General features: G+C 40.9%; 1 protein-coding gene across 1 annotated transcript in view; it reads left to right on the top strand.

Moving 5' to 3' along the window:
* Positions 1-19,687, top strand: part of LOC141116653 (NACHT, LRR and PYD domains-containing protein 3-like) — a 215,225-nt gene that overhangs the window by 29,710 nt on the left and 165,828 nt on the right. Inside the window, exon 2 of the mRNA XM_073609046.1 lies at positions 11,783-11,943. Coding sequence (XP_073465147.1) covers positions 11,783-11,943 — 161 coding nt within the window. The remainder of the gene's footprint in view (positions 1-11,782; positions 11,944-19,687) is intronic.

Below are 19,687 nucleotides of genomic sequence, written 5' to 3'. Positions count from 1 at the left end.
TGTTCTGTCAGGGGACAGGAGACATATCTTTTGTTCCTACTAAGTAGGAACAGTAATATGTCTCCTCCCCCACTCAGTCCCCTCCCCCCACAGTTAGAAACACTAACTAGGGAACACCGTTAACCCCTTAATCACCCCCTAGTTAACCCCTTCCCTGCCTGTGACATTTACACAGTAATCAGTGCATTTTTATAACACTGATCGCTGTATAAATGTCAGTGGTCCCAAAAATGTGTCAAAAGTGTCTGATTTGTCCACCGCAAGGTCGCAGTACTGCTAAAAATCGCAGATCACCGCCATTACTAGTAAACATAAACTAAATAATAAAAATGCCATAAAAAGCCATAAATCTTTCCCATAGTTTGTAGGTGCTATAACTTTTGTGCAAACCAATCAATATATGCTTATTGTGATTTTTTTTTTACCACAAATAATGTAGAAGAATATATATTGGCCTAAACTGCTGAAGACTTTTTTTAACCACTTCATTATACGGCGATACTTTGAAGAGGAGTATCGTGGTATGGCAGCAGCTAGCTACCATAACCCTGGTATCCTCTTCTTTAGCGGGTGGTCAGCTTTCAGATAAAAGTGGTCTCTGTGGTGGATTTGCCACAAGATCAATTTTATCAGTGGTAGGAGAGGGCCCTCCCACTCCTGCCGCACTACCTTGCCCTCAACTGCTTACTGGAGCTGCCGACAGCGACAGAGGCTATCGGATCCTGTGTCCTATGTGGTATGGAGATGAGTGAGGGGAAGATGACCACCACCCGGCTCCATACCAATGCAGGACGGAAGCGACATCAAAACATCACTTCCGCCCATAACTCTTTTTTCTTTTTTTTTCTTAACCACTTCAGCTACAACTAATGAAAATTTTATTCAGCTTTTCGTTCATCAAGCTGGCTTCTTCTCAGTTTCACATCACAGAGGCATTATTACAGTTGTTTTATTTATGTTTTATTTCTTTTATTTTCTGGTATCTCAACAGTTAAATATTTTAAAATATTTATTCAATACTTTCATTTTATACCTGTCTTCCCACTAATTTCTATTCTTCCACTACCTGTGTCCTAATCCTCCTAATTCATATTAATATCTCGCCCTCCCATCTTCCCTCCACCCTCCCCTTTGGTCAGTTCTCTACCCTCTTTGCTTCCATAACCTGCTCATTCCCTTCTATGTTCTGTCATATTTTCCAGATATCTCTCAGATGTTTTAAAAATTTTCCATTTTCCCCAGATACTATTATATCTTTCTGGTTGCCCCTTTTATCTGCTGCCTAGGTACTCCATTTTGTTGTAATATTCTATTGTCTCAAACCATTCCCTTAAGTCCGGCTTTTCTGTATTCATCCACTTCTTTGTGGGATTAATCTCTTTGTGGCATTCAGCAATACTGGGATTAACATTTTTCCGTATTGTTTTTTGTAATTTTAGATTCGTGAAATAGACACATCTGCCAGGTATTGAGTATTTTTCCACAGTTATTTATTTTATGTATTCCATGATTTCTGGCCAATATTGATTCATTTTCGGGCATTCCCACCAGATATGTATCATTGTGGCCTTCTGCTTAAATTCCAACACAATGGGGACTTGTCCAATTGATATTTCTGAATTTTATCCGGTTTTAAGTATCATTTTGTCAATAGTTTGTAGTTAATTTCTATTGTATTCATGTCTATTGCATAGGTATATACTGCTCTTATCATTCTATCCACTTGTTGATCGTCCAATTTCACGCCTATTTCTTTTTCCCACTTCCCTATATAGGGGGGTATCGCTTGTCCCTCTGATTCTGTCAATATTCCATATATTTTGGATATACCATATTTCAATGGAGTTTGTACACCACAGAGTTTTTCCAGTGGGTCAAGGTTCTTTCTGACTTTAATTGGCTGGGGTAGTGTATGTACTAAGTGTTTTAATTGGAAATATTCCCAGTCGCTTATTTCCCTTTTGTTTACTTCTGTTATGCCCCGTACACACGGTCGGACTTTGTTCGGACATTCCGACAACAAAATCCTAGGATTTTTTCCGACGGATGTTGGCTCAAACTTGTCTTGCATACACACGGTCACACAAAGTTGTTGGAAAATCCGATCGTTCTAAACGCGGTGACATAAAACACGTACGTCGGGACTATAAACGGGGCAGTGGCCAATAGCTTTCATCCCTTTATTCTGAGCATGCGTGGCACCTTGGATTTGTGTATACAAGATCGGAATTTCCGACAACGGATTTTGTTATCGGAAAATTTTATATCCTGCTCTCAAACTTTTTGGGTCGGAAAATCCGATGGAAAATGTGTGATGGAGCCCACACACGGTCGGAATTTCCGACAACAAGGTCCTATCACACATTTTCCGTCGGAAAATCCGACCGTGTGTACGAGGCATAAGTGTTCTCAGCTTCCCGTGTGTAGTGAGATCTCTTATTTGTGCTTTCTCTATTTTAAGGCTCAAGTGTGTCCCTTTCCCAAGTAAAAAAAAAATGGTTCCAGTGAGTGCGATTAGTGGTGAATTGTATATCCAATTTTTTTGTTTGTGTAGTGTATCCCAAATTTTAAATACATTTGTGGTCAAATCGTGTGCCACCAAATCTAATGTTCTAAACTTTTGTGCTATCCAAATATTTTATGTAATATTGTTCTGCTTAGTGAATTTTCAATCTTAACCCACTTTTTTCACTTTTTTCTATTTATATCTGGTGTCATTAGACCTCCGTGTTGTTTTTTCCTGGTAAGTAGTGCAAATTTTAGTCTCAGTTTTTTATTTTGCTATATATATTTAATCATCATTGTTTTAATTGTTGTAAAAAAAACTCTGTGGTATAGCAATTGGTAACATTTTGGGATTTGTTTATTATTTGTAGCGAGGATCACCATTTTAAACATCTATCCTTCCTATCCATGATATGGATTGTAATGAGGTAGGGCTGTTACTGATTAAAATTTTTGTGTTCGATTAATCTATTTTTTAAAATCAATTAATCGACTCATTTCGATTAATTATAACGCACATACAGATCCAACTACTTTTATCTGATTTAGCACTGCTGTTATGGCAATGGCCGAAGCCGAACATAGCGGGGCATGGCTAGGACGTCATACATCATAAACTCATTCTCACCGTGCCCATAATCTCAGCCTTACCATGCCCATAATCGCAGCCTCACCGTGCCCATAATCGCAGCCTCACTGTGCCCATAATCTCAGCCTTACCGTGCCCATAATGCTGTCTCACCGTGCCCATAATGCTGTCTCACCATGCCCATAATCAAAGCCTCGCTGTGCCTATAATGGAAGCCTCACCGTGCCTATAATGCAGTCTCACCGTGCCCATAATCCCAGCCTGTAGTCAGTGCCTGTGCCTGGATTACACAGTCTGCGGGCATCTCCCGCTGTGTGTCTCGGAGCTGAGTGTGAAAACTTTGGCCACGCTGTGCCAAAAAAAAACGCCCTCCTCCTAGATCAGCTCGTGTGATAGACAGAACACTGCATCTATCACACAAGCTGATCTAGTAGGAGGGTGGGACTTTTCTCACAGCTCAGCCAAAGTTTTCACACTCAGCTCTGAGACACACAGCGGGAGATGCCCGCAGACTGTGTATGACATATAGAGGAGGAGGAGGGAGCGGAGGACTGCAGCCACAGCTTGGTCCAAAGCGGCCCCAGGGCAGGCAGCCTACTGATCAAAAAAAATTTGATCGGTCAAAAAATTAACGATTAATCGAGAAATGAATCGTTAATTTCCACAACCCTATAATGAAGCCTTCTTTAATTCTGCTTTGATTTCCGTCAGTAATGGAATGTAATTTGCCAAATACAGCTTCTGGGTGGTAGATGTCAATTTGATTCCTAAATATGATAAATCTCTTTTCACCCATGTAAATGGGAATTCTCTTTGTAATGTGAGTTCTTTTTTCTCCACTCCTATATTTAATATTTCTGTTTTTATAGGATTTATTTTAAAGTTCAAGAGTTTGCTGTATTATTTTATCTCTTTGATTAAGTTAGGGAGCGTCACCCTTGGGTTTGTTACCTACATCAGGACATCGTCCATGTATGCTGCAATTTTGTATTTGTCTTCCCCCACTCTCGCCCCTTCTATATCCTGGTTGTTCCATAAGGTCGCTAGAAATGGTTCCATTGACAATACATATAGCAGTGGTGAAAGTGGGCACCCTTGTCTTGTTCCTTTATGCATTTCAAAAGAGGGTGACAATTTCCCATTAATTTTCACCATAGCTGTTGGTCGATTATACAGATTTTTCATCCAATCGCATAATTTTGTCCAAGTCCCAGATATTGGAGAGTATCCATCATAAATCCCCAGTCTACCCTGTCAAACGCTTTTTCAGCATCAATTGACAGGAGTAAGACTGGTGATCCCTTTTTTTTTCCGCCTCCTCAGCATTATCAGTGTTTTTATACTATTGTCTCTACCTTCTCTGCCAGGTACAAATCCTGTTTGATCTGGGTCCACCCACATTGGTATTAGTTTTTTCATTCTTGTAGTGAGGATTTTTGCGTAGATGTTCATGTTGGCGTTTAATAGGGCTATAGGCCTATAATTGGAGCAGATGGTTTTATCTTTCCCCTCTTTGGGTATTATTGTAATATGAGCTAATAATGACTCTTGCTGTGTTTCTTCGCCTTCACCTAACTTATTCATATAGTCACATAACTTTGGGATCAGTTGGTTTTGAATTTTTTTAATAGCATTTGATCGTGAACCCATCTGGTCCTAGGCTTTTTCCTGTAGGGATTTCTTTCAATGCCAGTTTAATTTCCTCTTGCGTAATAGATTTTTCCAGTTCTAACAATATTTCATCTTGTAGCTTTGGCAATATAGCCTTAGTTAAGTATTCTTGTATGTTTCTTCTCCTTAGTTCATTTTCTGCTTGAGTCTCTTGATTTCTCATTGCATAAAGTGCTCTATAATATGATTGAAAGGCCACTGCTATATCTGTCATTTTGTTTACTATTTCTCTTCTCTCGTTTTTTATTTTTTCGATGCAATTTAAACTCTTCTTTTTTTCTTAACATCTTTGCAAGGTACTTCCCTGGTGTGTTTCCCCTATTTATATCTCTCTTGTGTCACCCTGTTGAACTCCTTCCTAGTTTCTTGTTCCATCAAGTCTTTTAGTTGGTCTCTCTTTATTATCAGGGTCCGATGGGTTTCTACTTCCGCTTGCTTTTTGTGTCTTTGTTCTAAGTCGCATATTTCTTTTATTGTTTTCTCCATGTTTTTTCTCTCTCCCTCTTTTTTCTTGCCCCTATGGAGATCAATTTTCCTCTTATAACCATTTTATGTGCTTCCCATATTGTTGCTTTTGTTATTTCTGGGGTCTCATTCTTCAAAAAATACTGATCGATCTCTTCCATGATATTGTTTTCTATTTCCTTATCATCTATTAGATCCTCATTTAGTCTCCATGGGGCTTTCCCATAGGTTTCTCCTTGTAATTTCATCTTCATTACCACTGGCGCATGATCCGGCTCTGTTGTTATTCCTATCGTTGATTCCATTACATCCATTAGTTTTTTTTAATCCTTCTTAGCTGTTTATGTTCTCTGGTACTACAGACGTACTGTCTATTTTATGGTCTATGGAGAAATTAAAATCTCCAGCCAGTATCAGTTTGCCTTGTTTAAATTCCATAAGATCACTCAGTATTTTTATCAAGTATTATTTAGGATTCCCGCTAGGGCAATATACATTTGCAAAGGTGTATTTTGTATCCAATAGGGTCCCTCTAAGGAAAAAGGAAGCGTCCATCTGGGTCAAATTTTCTCTCTGCTACTATAAAATGAACATTTTTCCCAAAGCCAATTGCTACTCCTTTTGCCCTCCTAATTGGGGAATCACCATAATAACCTGTACAATATGTCTCTTGTAGGAATACTATCTCTGCAGCGTTTCTTTCTATCTCTTGTAGGACCATATGTCTTTATTCTGGGGAGTTCAGTCCTCGTACTTTCTTTCCTGAGGACCACCGCAGGTCTGTCCAGGAATAGCAAACCATTTCCCTCACTGTAACTAGGGTTGTCCCGATACCGATACTAGTATCGGTATCGGCACCGATACCAAGCATTTGCCCAAGTACTTGTACTCGGGCAAATGCTCCCGATGCTTCCGCCGATACCTTGACTGTCAGCGGTGATGGACGTGTGGGGGAGTTACAAGCTTCTCCCCCCGCGGCTTTCAGCTGCTTAGTGACATACAGCGGTGATCGGTGCTTGTAATTCCCCCACACGCGATCACCGCTGACTGTCACCTCATCCCCCTTAGTCCTCCTCCGTTCCTCTGTCCCCCTCCGCTGTCCTGCTCCATTGCTGTGTCCCCCTCCGTTCCTCTGTCCCCCCCCCGCTGTCCTCCTTCTTTGCTCTGTCCCCCTCCGCTGTCCTCCTCCGTTCCTCTGTCCACCTCCCGCTGTCCTTCTTCTTTGCTCTGTCCCCCTCCGCTGTCCCCATCCGTTCCTCTGTCCCCCTCCGCTGTCCCCATGCGTTCCTCTGTCCCCCTCCGCTGTCCCCATGCGTTCCTCTGTCCCCCTCCGCTGTCCCCATTCGTTCCGGCTTTCCGTTGTCCCCCTCTCTCTTCGTCTGTCCCCTCCGTTCTGCTGTCTCTCCGCTGTGTGTATGGAGAGAGTCAGCTGACTCTTTCCATTCACATAACTGAAACATTGTAATCTTCTGTGATTACGATGTGTCAGTTTATGAATGGAGAGAAGCTGCTGTGTTCTCTCCATTCATTCTCAGTGCAGCTGACGCTGCAGAGAAAGGGACTGGGGAATCTCTATCCTCTGTCTATTTCTCTGTCTCAAGGGGGAGATATCAGAGGTCTGTTAAGACCCCTGATATCTCACCAAAGCCCCCCAACAGGGCTGATTAAAAAAAAAAAAAAAAAAACACACACATAGTGCAATAAAGAATAAAAAAAAAATTGTAAAAAATAATAAATGTAAATGAAAAAAACCAAAACAAAAACACACACACAGACACCGTTCACTATACCACCACCACCACCCCACCCGCCCCCCCCCCCCCCCCTCAAAAAAAAAAAAAAAAAAAAAAACTGTCACGTGACATTAAAAAAAAAGTATCGGTAATCGGTATCGGCGAGTACTTGAAAAAAAGTATCGGTACTTGTACTCGGTCCTAAAAAAGTGGTATCGGGACAACCCTAACTGTAACTTCTCCTCCCCACCCTCATCCTCCCTCTCCCCTCCTATCTCCCCCTTTGTTGTTGGTATTTTGACCTTATGGTCTTAGAGCAGATCATTATTTTTAGGGGCACTCTCTTGCCCCTGCTGCTCTTTCTGGCCAGAAGTGGAAATCTTTTTGGCGCGTTGGGTCTGCCTTTCCTGTATTATAAAAAGGTGACCTCTGGGCATGCCGCATATCCTGGTCTCTCCTCCCTCCCTGTTTGTCTCTTCCTCTTTTCTTTTTGCCCCCCTAACCCCTCTATTCCCCCCCTTCCCCCTACCCCCCCTTTTTCTCTTTCTTCTTTCTATCTACTTTTATTTATTAGGACCTTTTATTGTATTTGCCCTAGTCCTCTATTTTCTTGAAGTCAACTGCCATTGCACTTTGTCCTGTGTCATTATTTCTTGCCTTGAAGTTAAATCTCTGGTGTTTTCTGGTGTTGGAATTTCTAGTTTTTTACAGAAGTCGGGAATTTCTTCTGTAAACCTAAGTTTAGCAATATGTCTGTTTCTCCTAGCAATCAGGCATGCATGGAAACCCCAATTATATTGAATTTCTTGTTCCTGAAGAATTTTCAATAAAAGTTGTAATGTTCTTCTCCTTCTCAGGGTTTCTTGTGATAGATCTTGGAAGATTTGTATCACCTTTTCTTCATACTCAATTAGTGGTTTTCCCCTCAAGTTTCTCCAGATTTGTTTTTTCCTCCCAGTTTTCAAATCTGACAATTTTATCTCTTGGATTTTCCATCGGGAGCCCTTGTGGTCTTTTTATTCTGTGTGCTATTTCAAATTTTATTGTGTTGGTTTCTTCTTTTCCCAGAACTGGATTAAAATCTTCTTTATTGTTTCTGATAATTTTTTCTATCTGAGTAGGTTCAGGGAGGCTATGGATTCTTAAATTTTTCCTTCTGTCTCTATTTTCTTGATCTTCTAATCTATATGTTTGTTTCTGTTGATCTTTTTTTAATGTTTTTATTTCTTCTTTTAACTCTTTTATTATCCTTGAGTAGGAGTCCACTTTTTTCTCCACTTCTTCTACTCTTGAGAGCATATGGCCCAGATCTTTATGGATTGTTGCCATTTCTATTTTTAAAGAGTTTTCCAGGGCCGCAAAAGTTTTCCTGGGCTGTCTTCTGTTGTTCTTCATCTCTTCTTGCACGCAAATCTGACTCTAGATCCTGGTCTATTCTGGATTCTAAGATTATACTAGTTTCTACCAGTCTTGGGTCCCCATCCTCTTGGGTTAGGTTTTTATTTATGGGGCCAGAGCCAGGACCTAAGCTTGGGGGGGTGATTTAGCCACCGCTCCACCTCCTCTTGCCAGTTTACCCTTCATTTTACTAAAAAAAGAGGAGGAGAGGGTGACGGCCTATCTATTCACGTTCACTCTCAGTATTTATCACTTGTATGTTTTATAATTGCAGGGAGGGGCGCTGTCAGAACTAAACAGTCTAAAACAGTCCAAAAATTCAGGACAAAAAAAACTCAAATATAATGCCACATATATGTGCAGTTTTATTTTTCCGTACAGCCTTGTACACTCAGTCCCTCAAATCACTCAGTATATTATGAACACTCAGTATATTATGAATACTATTTCATTAGTCAGATAATTTATTAGTCAGATGTTTCTTAATATTCTTTCATTCATTTATATATATTTCTGCCTCCGGTATTCAGTATGTGAGCACAGTTAAATGCCAGGTTTTCTGGGTGTACTCTAGATGATTTCTTCCAACTTTCTTTCACCAGTTCTTTCCTTGGCTTTGTTTCTCAAAGAAAAAACAATTTTTTTGTTTTACATTCTGCCAGGCACATATAAAAAGGGAAAGAAAAAAAATAAAATTTTTACTTATCTGTGAGAGAGGGGAACTCGCCCCAGAGAGTCTCTCCTATCGAGCCTCTCCTTGGCTCTGCCTCATATTACTCGGCTCCCATCGGTAAAACGCGGCTCATCGCTCACTCCCCAGCAACCTCCTCCAGCCTCCTCTGAGTGGCCAAGGGTCAGGCGCCTGAGTGTCTCCAGGTCCCGCGGAACACCCCACTTTCTCTCCAATCCTGACGGGAGACAAGCAGAAGGCAGGCAGGGGGGGAGAGGAGGAGAGAGACACCGCTCTTGTGCTCCTCGTCCTCCTGCAACAATGGGTAAGAGGTAAGGGAGGAAAACAAGGGAGTAGTTGATTCCACAGCAGCCGGAACACAGATCATACTCAGCGTTCAGACCTGCAAGCCCCCCATCACCCAGCTCAACAAAAGTACTGCACCATGCCAGGGCTTTTTTTCCTACAGGGGGAAATCTTAGCTGGTTTTCGTGAGGCAGCGAAGGGAGAGGACAGGGGAAGGCAGATCTAGTTGGAATCCATTCCTAGGAGTGGGAGGCAAGACCGAGGACTCCTTACAGCGTGCACCTTGCCAGCGCCATTTCTAGACTCCTTCCCTCTCAGAACACTCTCTCCTGCCCATAGCTGTTATACGGTGGTACTTTGAAGAGGAGTATCGTTGTTATGGCAGCAGCTAGCTACCATAACCCCGGTATCCTCTTCTTCAGTGGGTGGTCCATGTTCAGATAAAAGTGGTCTCTGTGGTGGGTTTGCCGCAAAATCACTTTTATGGGTGGCAGGAGAGGGACCCCACTCCTGCCGCACTCTGGTGCCCTCCACCGCTTACCGGAGTGGCGATCGGATCCTGTGTCCTGTGTGGTATGAAGATGAGTAAGGGGAAGAAGATCACCACCTGGCTCCATACCAATGCAGGGTGAGCAACATCAAAACATCACTTCCACCCATAGCTCTTAAAGCAAATTTTTTTATTTAATTTTTTTCAAACAATTTTTTTTATTGCATTTTAGTGTAAATATGAGATCTGAGATCTCATATTTAAGAGGTCCTGTCATGCTTTTATTACAAGGGATGATTACATTCCTTGTAAGTAAAGAATTACATTCCTTGTAATAGGTATAAAAGTGACACCATTTTTTTTTAAAAGAACAGTTTAAAAATAAAAAAATAAAACGTAAAATAAATAAACATTTTTTTAAATGCGCCCCATCCCGCCGAGCTTGCGTGCAGAAGCAAACGCATAGGTGAGTAGCGCCCGCATATGAAAACGGTATTCAAACCACACATATGAGGGATCGCTGCAATCGGTAGAGCGAGAGCAATAATTCTAGCCCTAGATTTCCTCTTTAACTCAAAACATGCAACTTGTAGAATATTTTAAACGTCACACAAGCAGTCGCAACTTTGATGCATGACATGTTGGGTATCAATTTACTCGGCGTAACATTATCTTTCACAATATAAAAAAATTAGGCCAACTTTACTGTTGTCTTATTTTTTAATTCAAAAAAGTATATTTTATTTAAAAAAGTATGCTTGTAAGACCGCTGCGCAAATATGGTTTGACAGAAAGTATTGAAATGACAGCCATTTTATTCTCTAGGGTGTTAGAAAAAAAATGTTTGGGGTTCTAAGTAAATTTCTAGCAAAAAAAAGATTTTAACTTGTAAACAACAAGTTTGAAAAATAGGCCTGGTCTTAAAGTGGTTAAAAACATTTTTGGGGATATTTATTATAGCAAAAAGTAAAAAATATTGTTTTTTTTTTCAAAATTGTCGCTCTTTATAGTGCAAAAAATAAAAAAAACGCAGAGGTGAACAAATACCACCAAAAGAAAGCTCTATTTGTGGGGAAAGAAGGACGCAAATCTTGTTTGGGTACAGCATTGCATAACCGCGCAATTGTCAGTTAAAGTGATGCAGTGCCAAATTGTAAAAAGTGCTCTGGTCAGGAAGGGGGTAAAATCTTCTGGGGCTGAAGTGGTTAACTTTAGACATTTTAACTTTGTTTTCCTTTTCTTATTAATCTATAGTTAGGCTTGTTCTCAGCAAGGTTTAAAGTGGAGTTCCACCCAAAAGTGGAACTTCCGCTTTAAGCACTCCTACCACCCTTACATGCCACATTTGGCATATCATTTTTTGGGGGGAGTGGGTGACTAGTTTTGAGTGGGACTTCCTGTCCCACTTCCTATTTCCGACTACGGGCCGCCTAGGTGACTCCTCCTCTCCCCCTAGGCGGTCCCTCCCTCCTTGCAATCTTCTGGGACACATCACAGGTCCCAGAAGATTGCCTGTCCACTCAGAGAGCACAGTGCGACTTGAGCATGCGCAGTGTGTGCCCGGCTGTGAAGCCGCAGGCTGTCACAGCTGGGTGCCCACAGTTTCAATGGAGGTGCCGTGGAGAGGAGTGAGGCTCCGTGCAGCCACAGCGCTGGACCATGGGACAGGCTGAGTGTCTGTTTATTAAAAGTCAGAAGGTACACTTTTTGTAGCTCCTAACTTTTAATAAACGAAAAAAAGCCTGGAACTCCACTTTAAAGCAAGTTACCTTGTATGCGCAAATATAAATCCCCAATCACAGGGGTATTATTGTATTGATTTGTATAGGGATTCTAACCTCCAGTGCTCCTTTCCCCAATTGCAGAGGGTTGATCCAGGAATACAAAAGTCCATGCTGAACTTAAGTCACAACATTTATAAAACAGAAAATGTATTTCTTTGTGTTTTTTTCTAGAGGATAGTGATGAGTTCCACTGCCAGCTGTCGTCATATGATGATCCATCACTGAGGAGGATATATGAGTATTATAAAGATGATCTGATCTACATCCTGGAGAACCTGAACTCTCCTATTGTCCTGTTAAAACTAAAATCTCAGAAAGTCTTAAACACAGAGGTAAGAAAAAGATATCTCTAACTTACCTACAGCAAAATATGCAAAGGGAACTCCAAGTAAATACATGTTGTAGTTGGATGGATTACCCCAGTCCTTTATAATAGAACACCATATCACTCCATACTGATCATAAAACGCTGAATATATAATAACTCCACACAATAAAAGTGACCATATCAAAACTTCATTACATCCCATAAATCTATTAAAACCATTTACACAACTGCTCCCATCAGAATGTAACTATACACAAAGTTATAAATGTTATTTATTGTATATCAGAGAGGTAGGTGAATCTTATTATAATGGAAATCAGAGATTACTTGCTGCTTGTTAAAGTGTGCCTGCTCCTTGTATGGGTAATTTATATGTAAGTGTAAATGTCATTAGAGATGGCTTATACAATGTTTACATTGTTATATAGTTAGTCAGGTTGAAAAAAGACACAAGTCCATCTAGATCAACCAAAAAAAATATAATAATACAATCCCATATACACAATCCTTCACCCACAGTTGAGAATCCAGGCCTTTCTTAAAGCAATCTACTGAGCTGGCCAGACCCACCTCTGGAGGGAGTCTATTCCACATTTTCACAGCTCTTACTGTGAAGAAACCTTTCCGTATTTGGAGATGAAATATTGTTTCCTCTAGACATAAAGAGTGCCCCCTTGTCCTCTGTGATGACCTTAAAGTAAATAACTCAACACCAAGTTCACGATATGAACCACTTATATATTTGTACATGTTGATCATATCCCCCTTAATCTCCTCTTCTCAAGAGTGAATAGATTCAATTCCTCTAATCTTTCCTCATAGTTGAGCTCCTCCATGTCTCTTATCAGTTTGGTTGCCCTTCTCTGCACTTTCTCCAGTTCCCCGATATCCTTTTTGAGAACTGGAGCCCAAAACTGAACTGCATATTCTAGATGAGGTCTTACTAATGATTTGTACAGGGGCAAAATTATATCTCTCTTTAGTCCATATCTCTCTTAACCTCCCTGGCAGTATGATTATTTCAGATTTTTGATGCTAAAAGAAAAAACAAACGTGCGCTCATAATGAACATAATCTGTGTAAAAAATACATAATATAAATCCCTGTAAGAAAATCAGAAATGTGCATCAAAAAATATTGATAATTAATAAACGGTAAAAAGCTGTGAAAAAAATATGCTTAAAAAGTGTCATAACATTTCAAGAAAAGTTTTCACAACCCAAATGGATAAGGAACAGTCCTTAGATGAAATACTCCAAGGAGCGAAAGTTCTTATGATGAACAGTAGGAGAGGGAGTCCCATACATAAACAGTTACTTCACAGAAGCAGGAGGAAGCATCCACCTTCCGACCAGTCAGACACTGCACATATATATGGAGAGGGAGGGAAATGAGGATAAGAGCTCTCATATAGTCCCACAGTATTAAAAGGTGGACCCTTACCCTCAATGATGGACCTCCTCTCTGGCGAGGTCTCACACACAGGCAGACTTTGCCCTCTGCAGGTACTGTGGATGGATGATGTCCGGATCCAGCTCATACAGTGTGCGTCTCCAGCTTGGCTTCTACCAACTCGTCCACCTGGGGGGGGGAGTGACAAGCACACTTGTCCCAAAGGGAGGTGGATAAAAAACAAAAGATTTCGTTTCAACCTAATATACCTTGAGGTTCATAAACAAAACCTCAGGGGGACTTCGTTCATAGGCATTGACAAATTTAAGCTCTCCTGGAGAGGAGGTTCTAAGAGAAGAGCCATTTCGAAGCTCGAAATGGAATGGATCTATAAAATCCACTCTTTAAGACCCAGAGGACTAAACGTTGACATTGAGCTCAATGCTTTTATAGATAATTCCTAGAAATAACCCCACCCCCTTTTTTCCCCTCTTTTAGACAACTATAAAGTGGAGGGCAATAGACTCAGTTTGAGGGTCCTATACGATCGTCTGTGATCATACATTTCCGATGGTTTTATATTTTTATTCTTTATGATGTTTATTTTATTCACATTTGTGGAACTATATATGAGAACCACTTTTAAAAAAAAAAAAAAAAATATTTAGTGTGTTGATATACTCCCCAATGTAAAATCATTAATACAGGTTCACTGATGTTCTTTCCATCTATGAATGCGCTTGCTACTGTACTGATTTTTGCAGGGGAACATGCATACTGAGAAATCCCTTTTTTTCTTTCATTTTGGGTTCCGTTCAGTGTATTATATAATTCTAATTTATATTAGTTTAAATAAATTGAATTAAATTATTTGTGTTTATAACACTTCAGATAAGTGTACTTGAGAGTTTTTAATACTGTGAGCACTGTGCGGTATAGTTAGCAATAGCTTATTATATTGAACCAGGGATTTCTTCCTTAAGGGGTTAATCTCTTTTCTGGTCTCTGTTTATTAAAGGTTACCATGGCAGCATTGATTGCAGGGAAGAACACCAGTGAGAGGCTTGGTTATTTCCCCATCCAGCTGTCTGAATACTGCTGAGTGGTGATATCAAGTCAGAATGAGGCTTGGTTCATGCTCTGCACTATATAGGTGATGACTTAAAGCGTCACCCGTGCCCCTTTGAAGATGTCAGATGTAACGAAACTAGTAGGGCGTGGCTACGCATCGTAAGCCATCACTCAGTCCGCCCCATGATTTGCACGGGTGTTTGTTATTTTTATGACGGCTTTTTTATATTGTATTCACGGAGCTCACTTGTTGTGACTCCATTGTTTTAACTAGCAATAAATTCCAAAACTTTATTACACCATCGGAGCCCCTCTTTTGTTTTTTATCCACCTCCCTTTGGGACAAGTGTGCTTGTCACTCCCTCCCCCCCAGGTGGACGAGTTGGTAGAAGCCAAGCTGGAGACGCACACTGTATGAGCTGGATCCGGACATCATCCATCCACAGTACCTGCAGAGGGCAAAGTCTGCCTGTGTGTGAGACCTCGCCAGAGAGGAGGTCCATCATTGAGGGTAAGGGTCCACCTTTTAATACTGTGGGACTATATGAGAGCTCTTATCCTCATTTCCCTCCCTCTCCATATATATGTGCAGTGTCTGACTGGTCGGAAGGTGGATGCTTCCTCCTGCTTCTGTGAAGTAACTGTTTATGTATGGGACTCCCTCTCCTACTGTTCATCATAAGAACTTTCGCTCCTTGGAGTATTTCATCTAAGGACTGTTCCTTATCCATTTGGGTTGTGAAAACTTTTCTTGAAATGTTATGACACTTTTTAAGCATATTTTTTTCACAGCTTTTTACCATTTATTAATTATCAATATTTTTTTGATGTACATTTCTGATTTTCTTACAGGGATTTAGATTATGTATTTTTTACACAGATTATGTTCATTATGAGCGCACGTTTGTTTTCTCTTTTATTTTTATTGTACACAGGTATTGGTGTTTTATTCGTGCAGCTTTAAGTGTTTATATTATTTTTCAGCGCGGTTTTTTTCTTTTATTTAAGATTTTTGATGCTGAAAGCGGTACAATTATTTTGCATGAAAATTTGGCGTTTTATATTGTAGACCTGTAATTCTTAGGAATAACTCACTTAAATCTGTCCAAACAAGAGTCTAGTACACATCCCGAGTATGATAAAGTCTGAAACACAAAATCATAAATTATAATATAATAAATAACTATAAATAAGTTTAACAAATAATAATAATAAAAATGATTCAATAATGTAATCAAATCAAAAACACTGAAATTTGCTCAGTTGCAGAATTGTCGCTGTCGTTACTTTCAGTGTTTGATGACAAATTTCCCCACAAATCACTATCACTTAATTCTGCAAGTGATTCTAATTTATTATCGCTGTTTTCTAGCTGGTCTAAAACCACTTTTGATGTAAAAGGACACTTTTTGGTTGCTATGGACAATCTCCAGTTTCCAGGCAGAAAGAACAGTATATATAATAAAAAAACTGCATGCAGGGCACTGGACAAACCACTAGGGACAATTGGGATGTGAAATAGATGGGATGTGATACAGTAATGTAAGATTACAGTTTACTGTATGTGTAATGTGTTTTTAACTTTTTGAATTTGGCGTCGTGCTCTGTCCCCATGCGTCACAATGCTTGCAGGGAATGGGGCTCGGCACTGTGATGAATCAGGCAGAGGACATGTCTCGCACGCACAGTGGGGAGACATCACAGGATCCTGGGGACAAGGTAAGTAACTTTGCCTGGATCCTGCGATGCGATCCCAAATATGGCTCAGGGTTATTGCTTTTGGTACTGAAAATTCACCCCGAGCCAAACTCGGGAATACCGCTAAGGAGGTTAATACAGGAAAGGACTTTGCTCGCTTTGGAAACCACAGCTTGGCATTGCATGCTATTATTGAGCTTATGATCCACCAAAACCTCCAAATCCTTCTCCACTATGGATTCCCCCAGTTGTACTCCCCCTATTATGTATGATGCATATTCCTAGCTCCCAAGTGCATAACTTTACATTTATCAACAATAAACCTCATTTGCCACTTAGTTGCCCAATTAGACTTTGAGGTCAGCTTGTAAATTGGAGACATCCTGTAAGGACGTTATTCCACTGCATATCTTGGTGTCATCTACAAAGACTGAAATGGTACTTTTAATCCCAGACCCTATATCATTTACAATGTTATTAAAAAGTAGGGGTCCCAGCACTGAACCTTGGGGTACACCACTGATAACCTTAGACTATTCAGAGTAAGAATCATTAACCATGACTCTCTGAATTGGGTCTTTTAGCCAGTTTTCTATCCATTTACAAACTGATATTTCCAAGCCTGTAGACTTTACCTTACACATGAGCCGTGTGTGGGGAACTGTGTCAAACGCTTTTGCAAAATCCAAGTATACCACGTCCACAGCCACCCCTCTGTCCAAGTATACCACGTCCACAGCCACCCCTCTGTCCAAGTATACCACGTCCACAGCCACCCCTCTGTCCAAGTATACCACATCCACAGCCACCCCTTTGTCCAAGTATTCCACAGCCACCCCTCTGTCAAAGGTTTTACTTACCTCCTCATAAAAAGAAATCAGATTTGTTTGACATCTTCTGTCTTTCATGAATCCATGCTGTCTGTTGCTTGAAATATATTTTTCCAGCAAGAACTCATCTATGTGGTCTTTTATTAAACTCTCCAGTATCTTCCCGACTATAGAAGTTAAACTAACAGGTCTATAGTTACTTGGTAAGAACTTTGATCCCTTTTTAAATATGGACACCACATTGGCCCTGCGGCCAATCCAGCGATACCATTCCAGTCATTACTGAGTCCCTAAATATTATAAACAACGGCCTTAAAATGACAGAGCTCAATTCTCTTAAAGTGGTTGTAAACCCAATGTCATCCTTTCTAAACTACTGCCATAGGGGTTATCTATAAGGATATACACGCCTCCTGCATGTATCTTTACCTGTCAAATGTCTCCCCTCTGTCTGTTATGAGAACCCAAAAACTGCAGATTCTGTGGGTGGGTCTGTTGTCTGGAGCTCGGTGGGTGGAGTCGTGATGTCAGTAGACTCCCCGCCCACCTCTACACTTCCCTTGTCAATATTCATTTTCTCCTGTGTATTTCTAACTGAACTTCTGCTATGATCTCTAACATCCAGTGAAAAGACAGGAAAGTAACCACATGACTTCATCATGCCAAATCATGCTGAGGTGTGGAACAGCCAATCCTTGCAGAGCTGCTGAAGAAAGGAGTGGGGGAGGGAATTTAAAAAATAATGCTTGTGTCTTATACTGTCACTCACAGCAAGGGGGAGTATTTGACAAAGTTTTTCTCAGTTTGTCAAGATTTATCTCACTGAACAATAAAAGAGGATTGCTCAGAGATGGATTAACTCTTTGTGGCAAGACTGGGCTCAAATGGTAGGAAATATTATACTTTACAGTATGATATATATATATATATATATATAAAAAAATTCTGGTTTACATCCACTTTAAGGATCCGTGGGTGGATATCAACTGTTCCAGGGGCTTTATCCACCTTTATTCTGTCTAAATATTTCTGGACCATAGCACTTTTGAGCCAATGTTTACAGTGTTTTAATAAAGTTGAAGGTGAATGTGTTACAATTTGACTTCACCATAGTGGTCTATGATATGGCACCATATAGACTTCACAATCATGGAACATAAAAGGAAGAAACGCACATATATGAGAGTTCAGGCTGCGCACGCTAAGATACATAGAAATGTTATGGAAAGGTTCCAGGTTCCAGTCAGAGTATGGAAATTATTTAAAAGGGTCTGTCATGTACCTGGTAGGTGGAGCCCGGAATGCAGGGAACAGCCTCTCATATACCTCCGAGTCAGGAACCCCTGGTAGTGATGACAGGGGCTCGAGAGTACAAAGGGGCACAAGTGCCTGAATGGAAAACTGGAGCAGAGGGCTGGGCCCTGTAGTCAGCTGGGAGGTGTCCTGTAGTCCGGCAGCAGGACGCAGACAGCAGGAAGGTGCTCTGTAACTCAGCAGCAGGATGCAGACAGCAGGGAGGAGTCTTGTAGACCAGCAGCAGGATGCAGGCAGCAGGGAGGTGTCTTGTAGTCCAGCAGCTGGATGCATGGAGGTGTCTCATAGACCGGCAGCAGGATGCAGACAGCAGGGAGGTGTCTTGTAGTCCAGCAGCAGGATGCAGACAGCAAGGAGGTGTCTTGTAGTCCAGCAGCAGGATGCAGACAGCAGGGAGGTGTCTTGTAGTCCAGAAACAGGATGTAGACAGCAGGGTACAGGCAGACCGGGTCAAAACACAGGCAGGCAGATCAGGTACAGAAGGGCAATCCAGAAGAGTAGTCAAAGTCCAAAGCCCAGATCGGGGCAGGCAGCAAACAGGGTAGTCAAGAACAGTCCAAACAGGTAACAGGTTTCAGGGTACAGATCATAAGTAACAAAGTGGCAGGGGTCTTCAGGAATGCTGTAGACCGGACAGCAAGGCAGCAATGAAACAGTCCCCTTTTTATAGCATATCTTTGGTGCCAAGTGCTGTCATAGGGGGCGCGCACGCTCCTGCGCCACTATTAGCGCTATTGCGCATGCGCCAGATGGCACTTCTGTGCACAGGCATCCTTTTAATCTTTCTATTGCTAGAACGCTTGCAGGAAGGCTTTTCCTGACAGGGTCTTTATTTAATAAATTACAAATACATGTCAGTGTTAAAATGTTAGACTCTGGTTGAAAGAATACAATAATCATTCTATAATACAGCCAAGCAACCATATATTCAAACAGCATAACATAAGTGGTTTGAACTGCGTGCAAATTCTGATGTTTCGACCTATTATATTGTGGTCTTCTTCTGGGGAATGGTTGACTCCTAAATAAATATATTTTGAACATCTGTTACAAGAAGTATCATACATTATGCATCAATTATCATGAGCATAATGCTATTATATTTACCACTGAAGAGTGAAATGAAAGACCTCGCAAGCAGAAATTTTATTTTAAAATCCGTTGGATGATCCATTGGACTCCATGGCTGTCCTGGCCTCTCCAGGAGGAGGAATACGGCCCAAAAGGCTTACAAGAAACCACACTGTGAGACACCCCCCAGGGCAAGGAAAGGGAAAAACGGCTTCTGCAGCAAATGGGAATCAGAAATGATTGAACTTCTGACACTAATAAATGTCTAAATAGTGTTCATATCAAGATGTGCATCCACTATAGATATTCTTATCAATGCACAAGTTTGTTACATAGGAACAAGTGTCTTATAAGGAGTAAAGTAATGTAATG

This window comes from Aquarana catesbeiana, linkage group LG13, assembly GCF_042186555.1.
Source record: "Aquarana catesbeiana isolate 2022-GZ linkage group LG13, ASM4218655v1, whole genome shotgun sequence".
Classification (NCBI taxonomy): Eukaryota; Metazoa; Chordata; class Amphibia; order Anura; family Ranidae; genus Aquarana; species Aquarana catesbeiana.
Note: the sequence above shows the minus strand (reverse complement) of the source record. Positions and strands in the feature narration are given on the sequence as shown.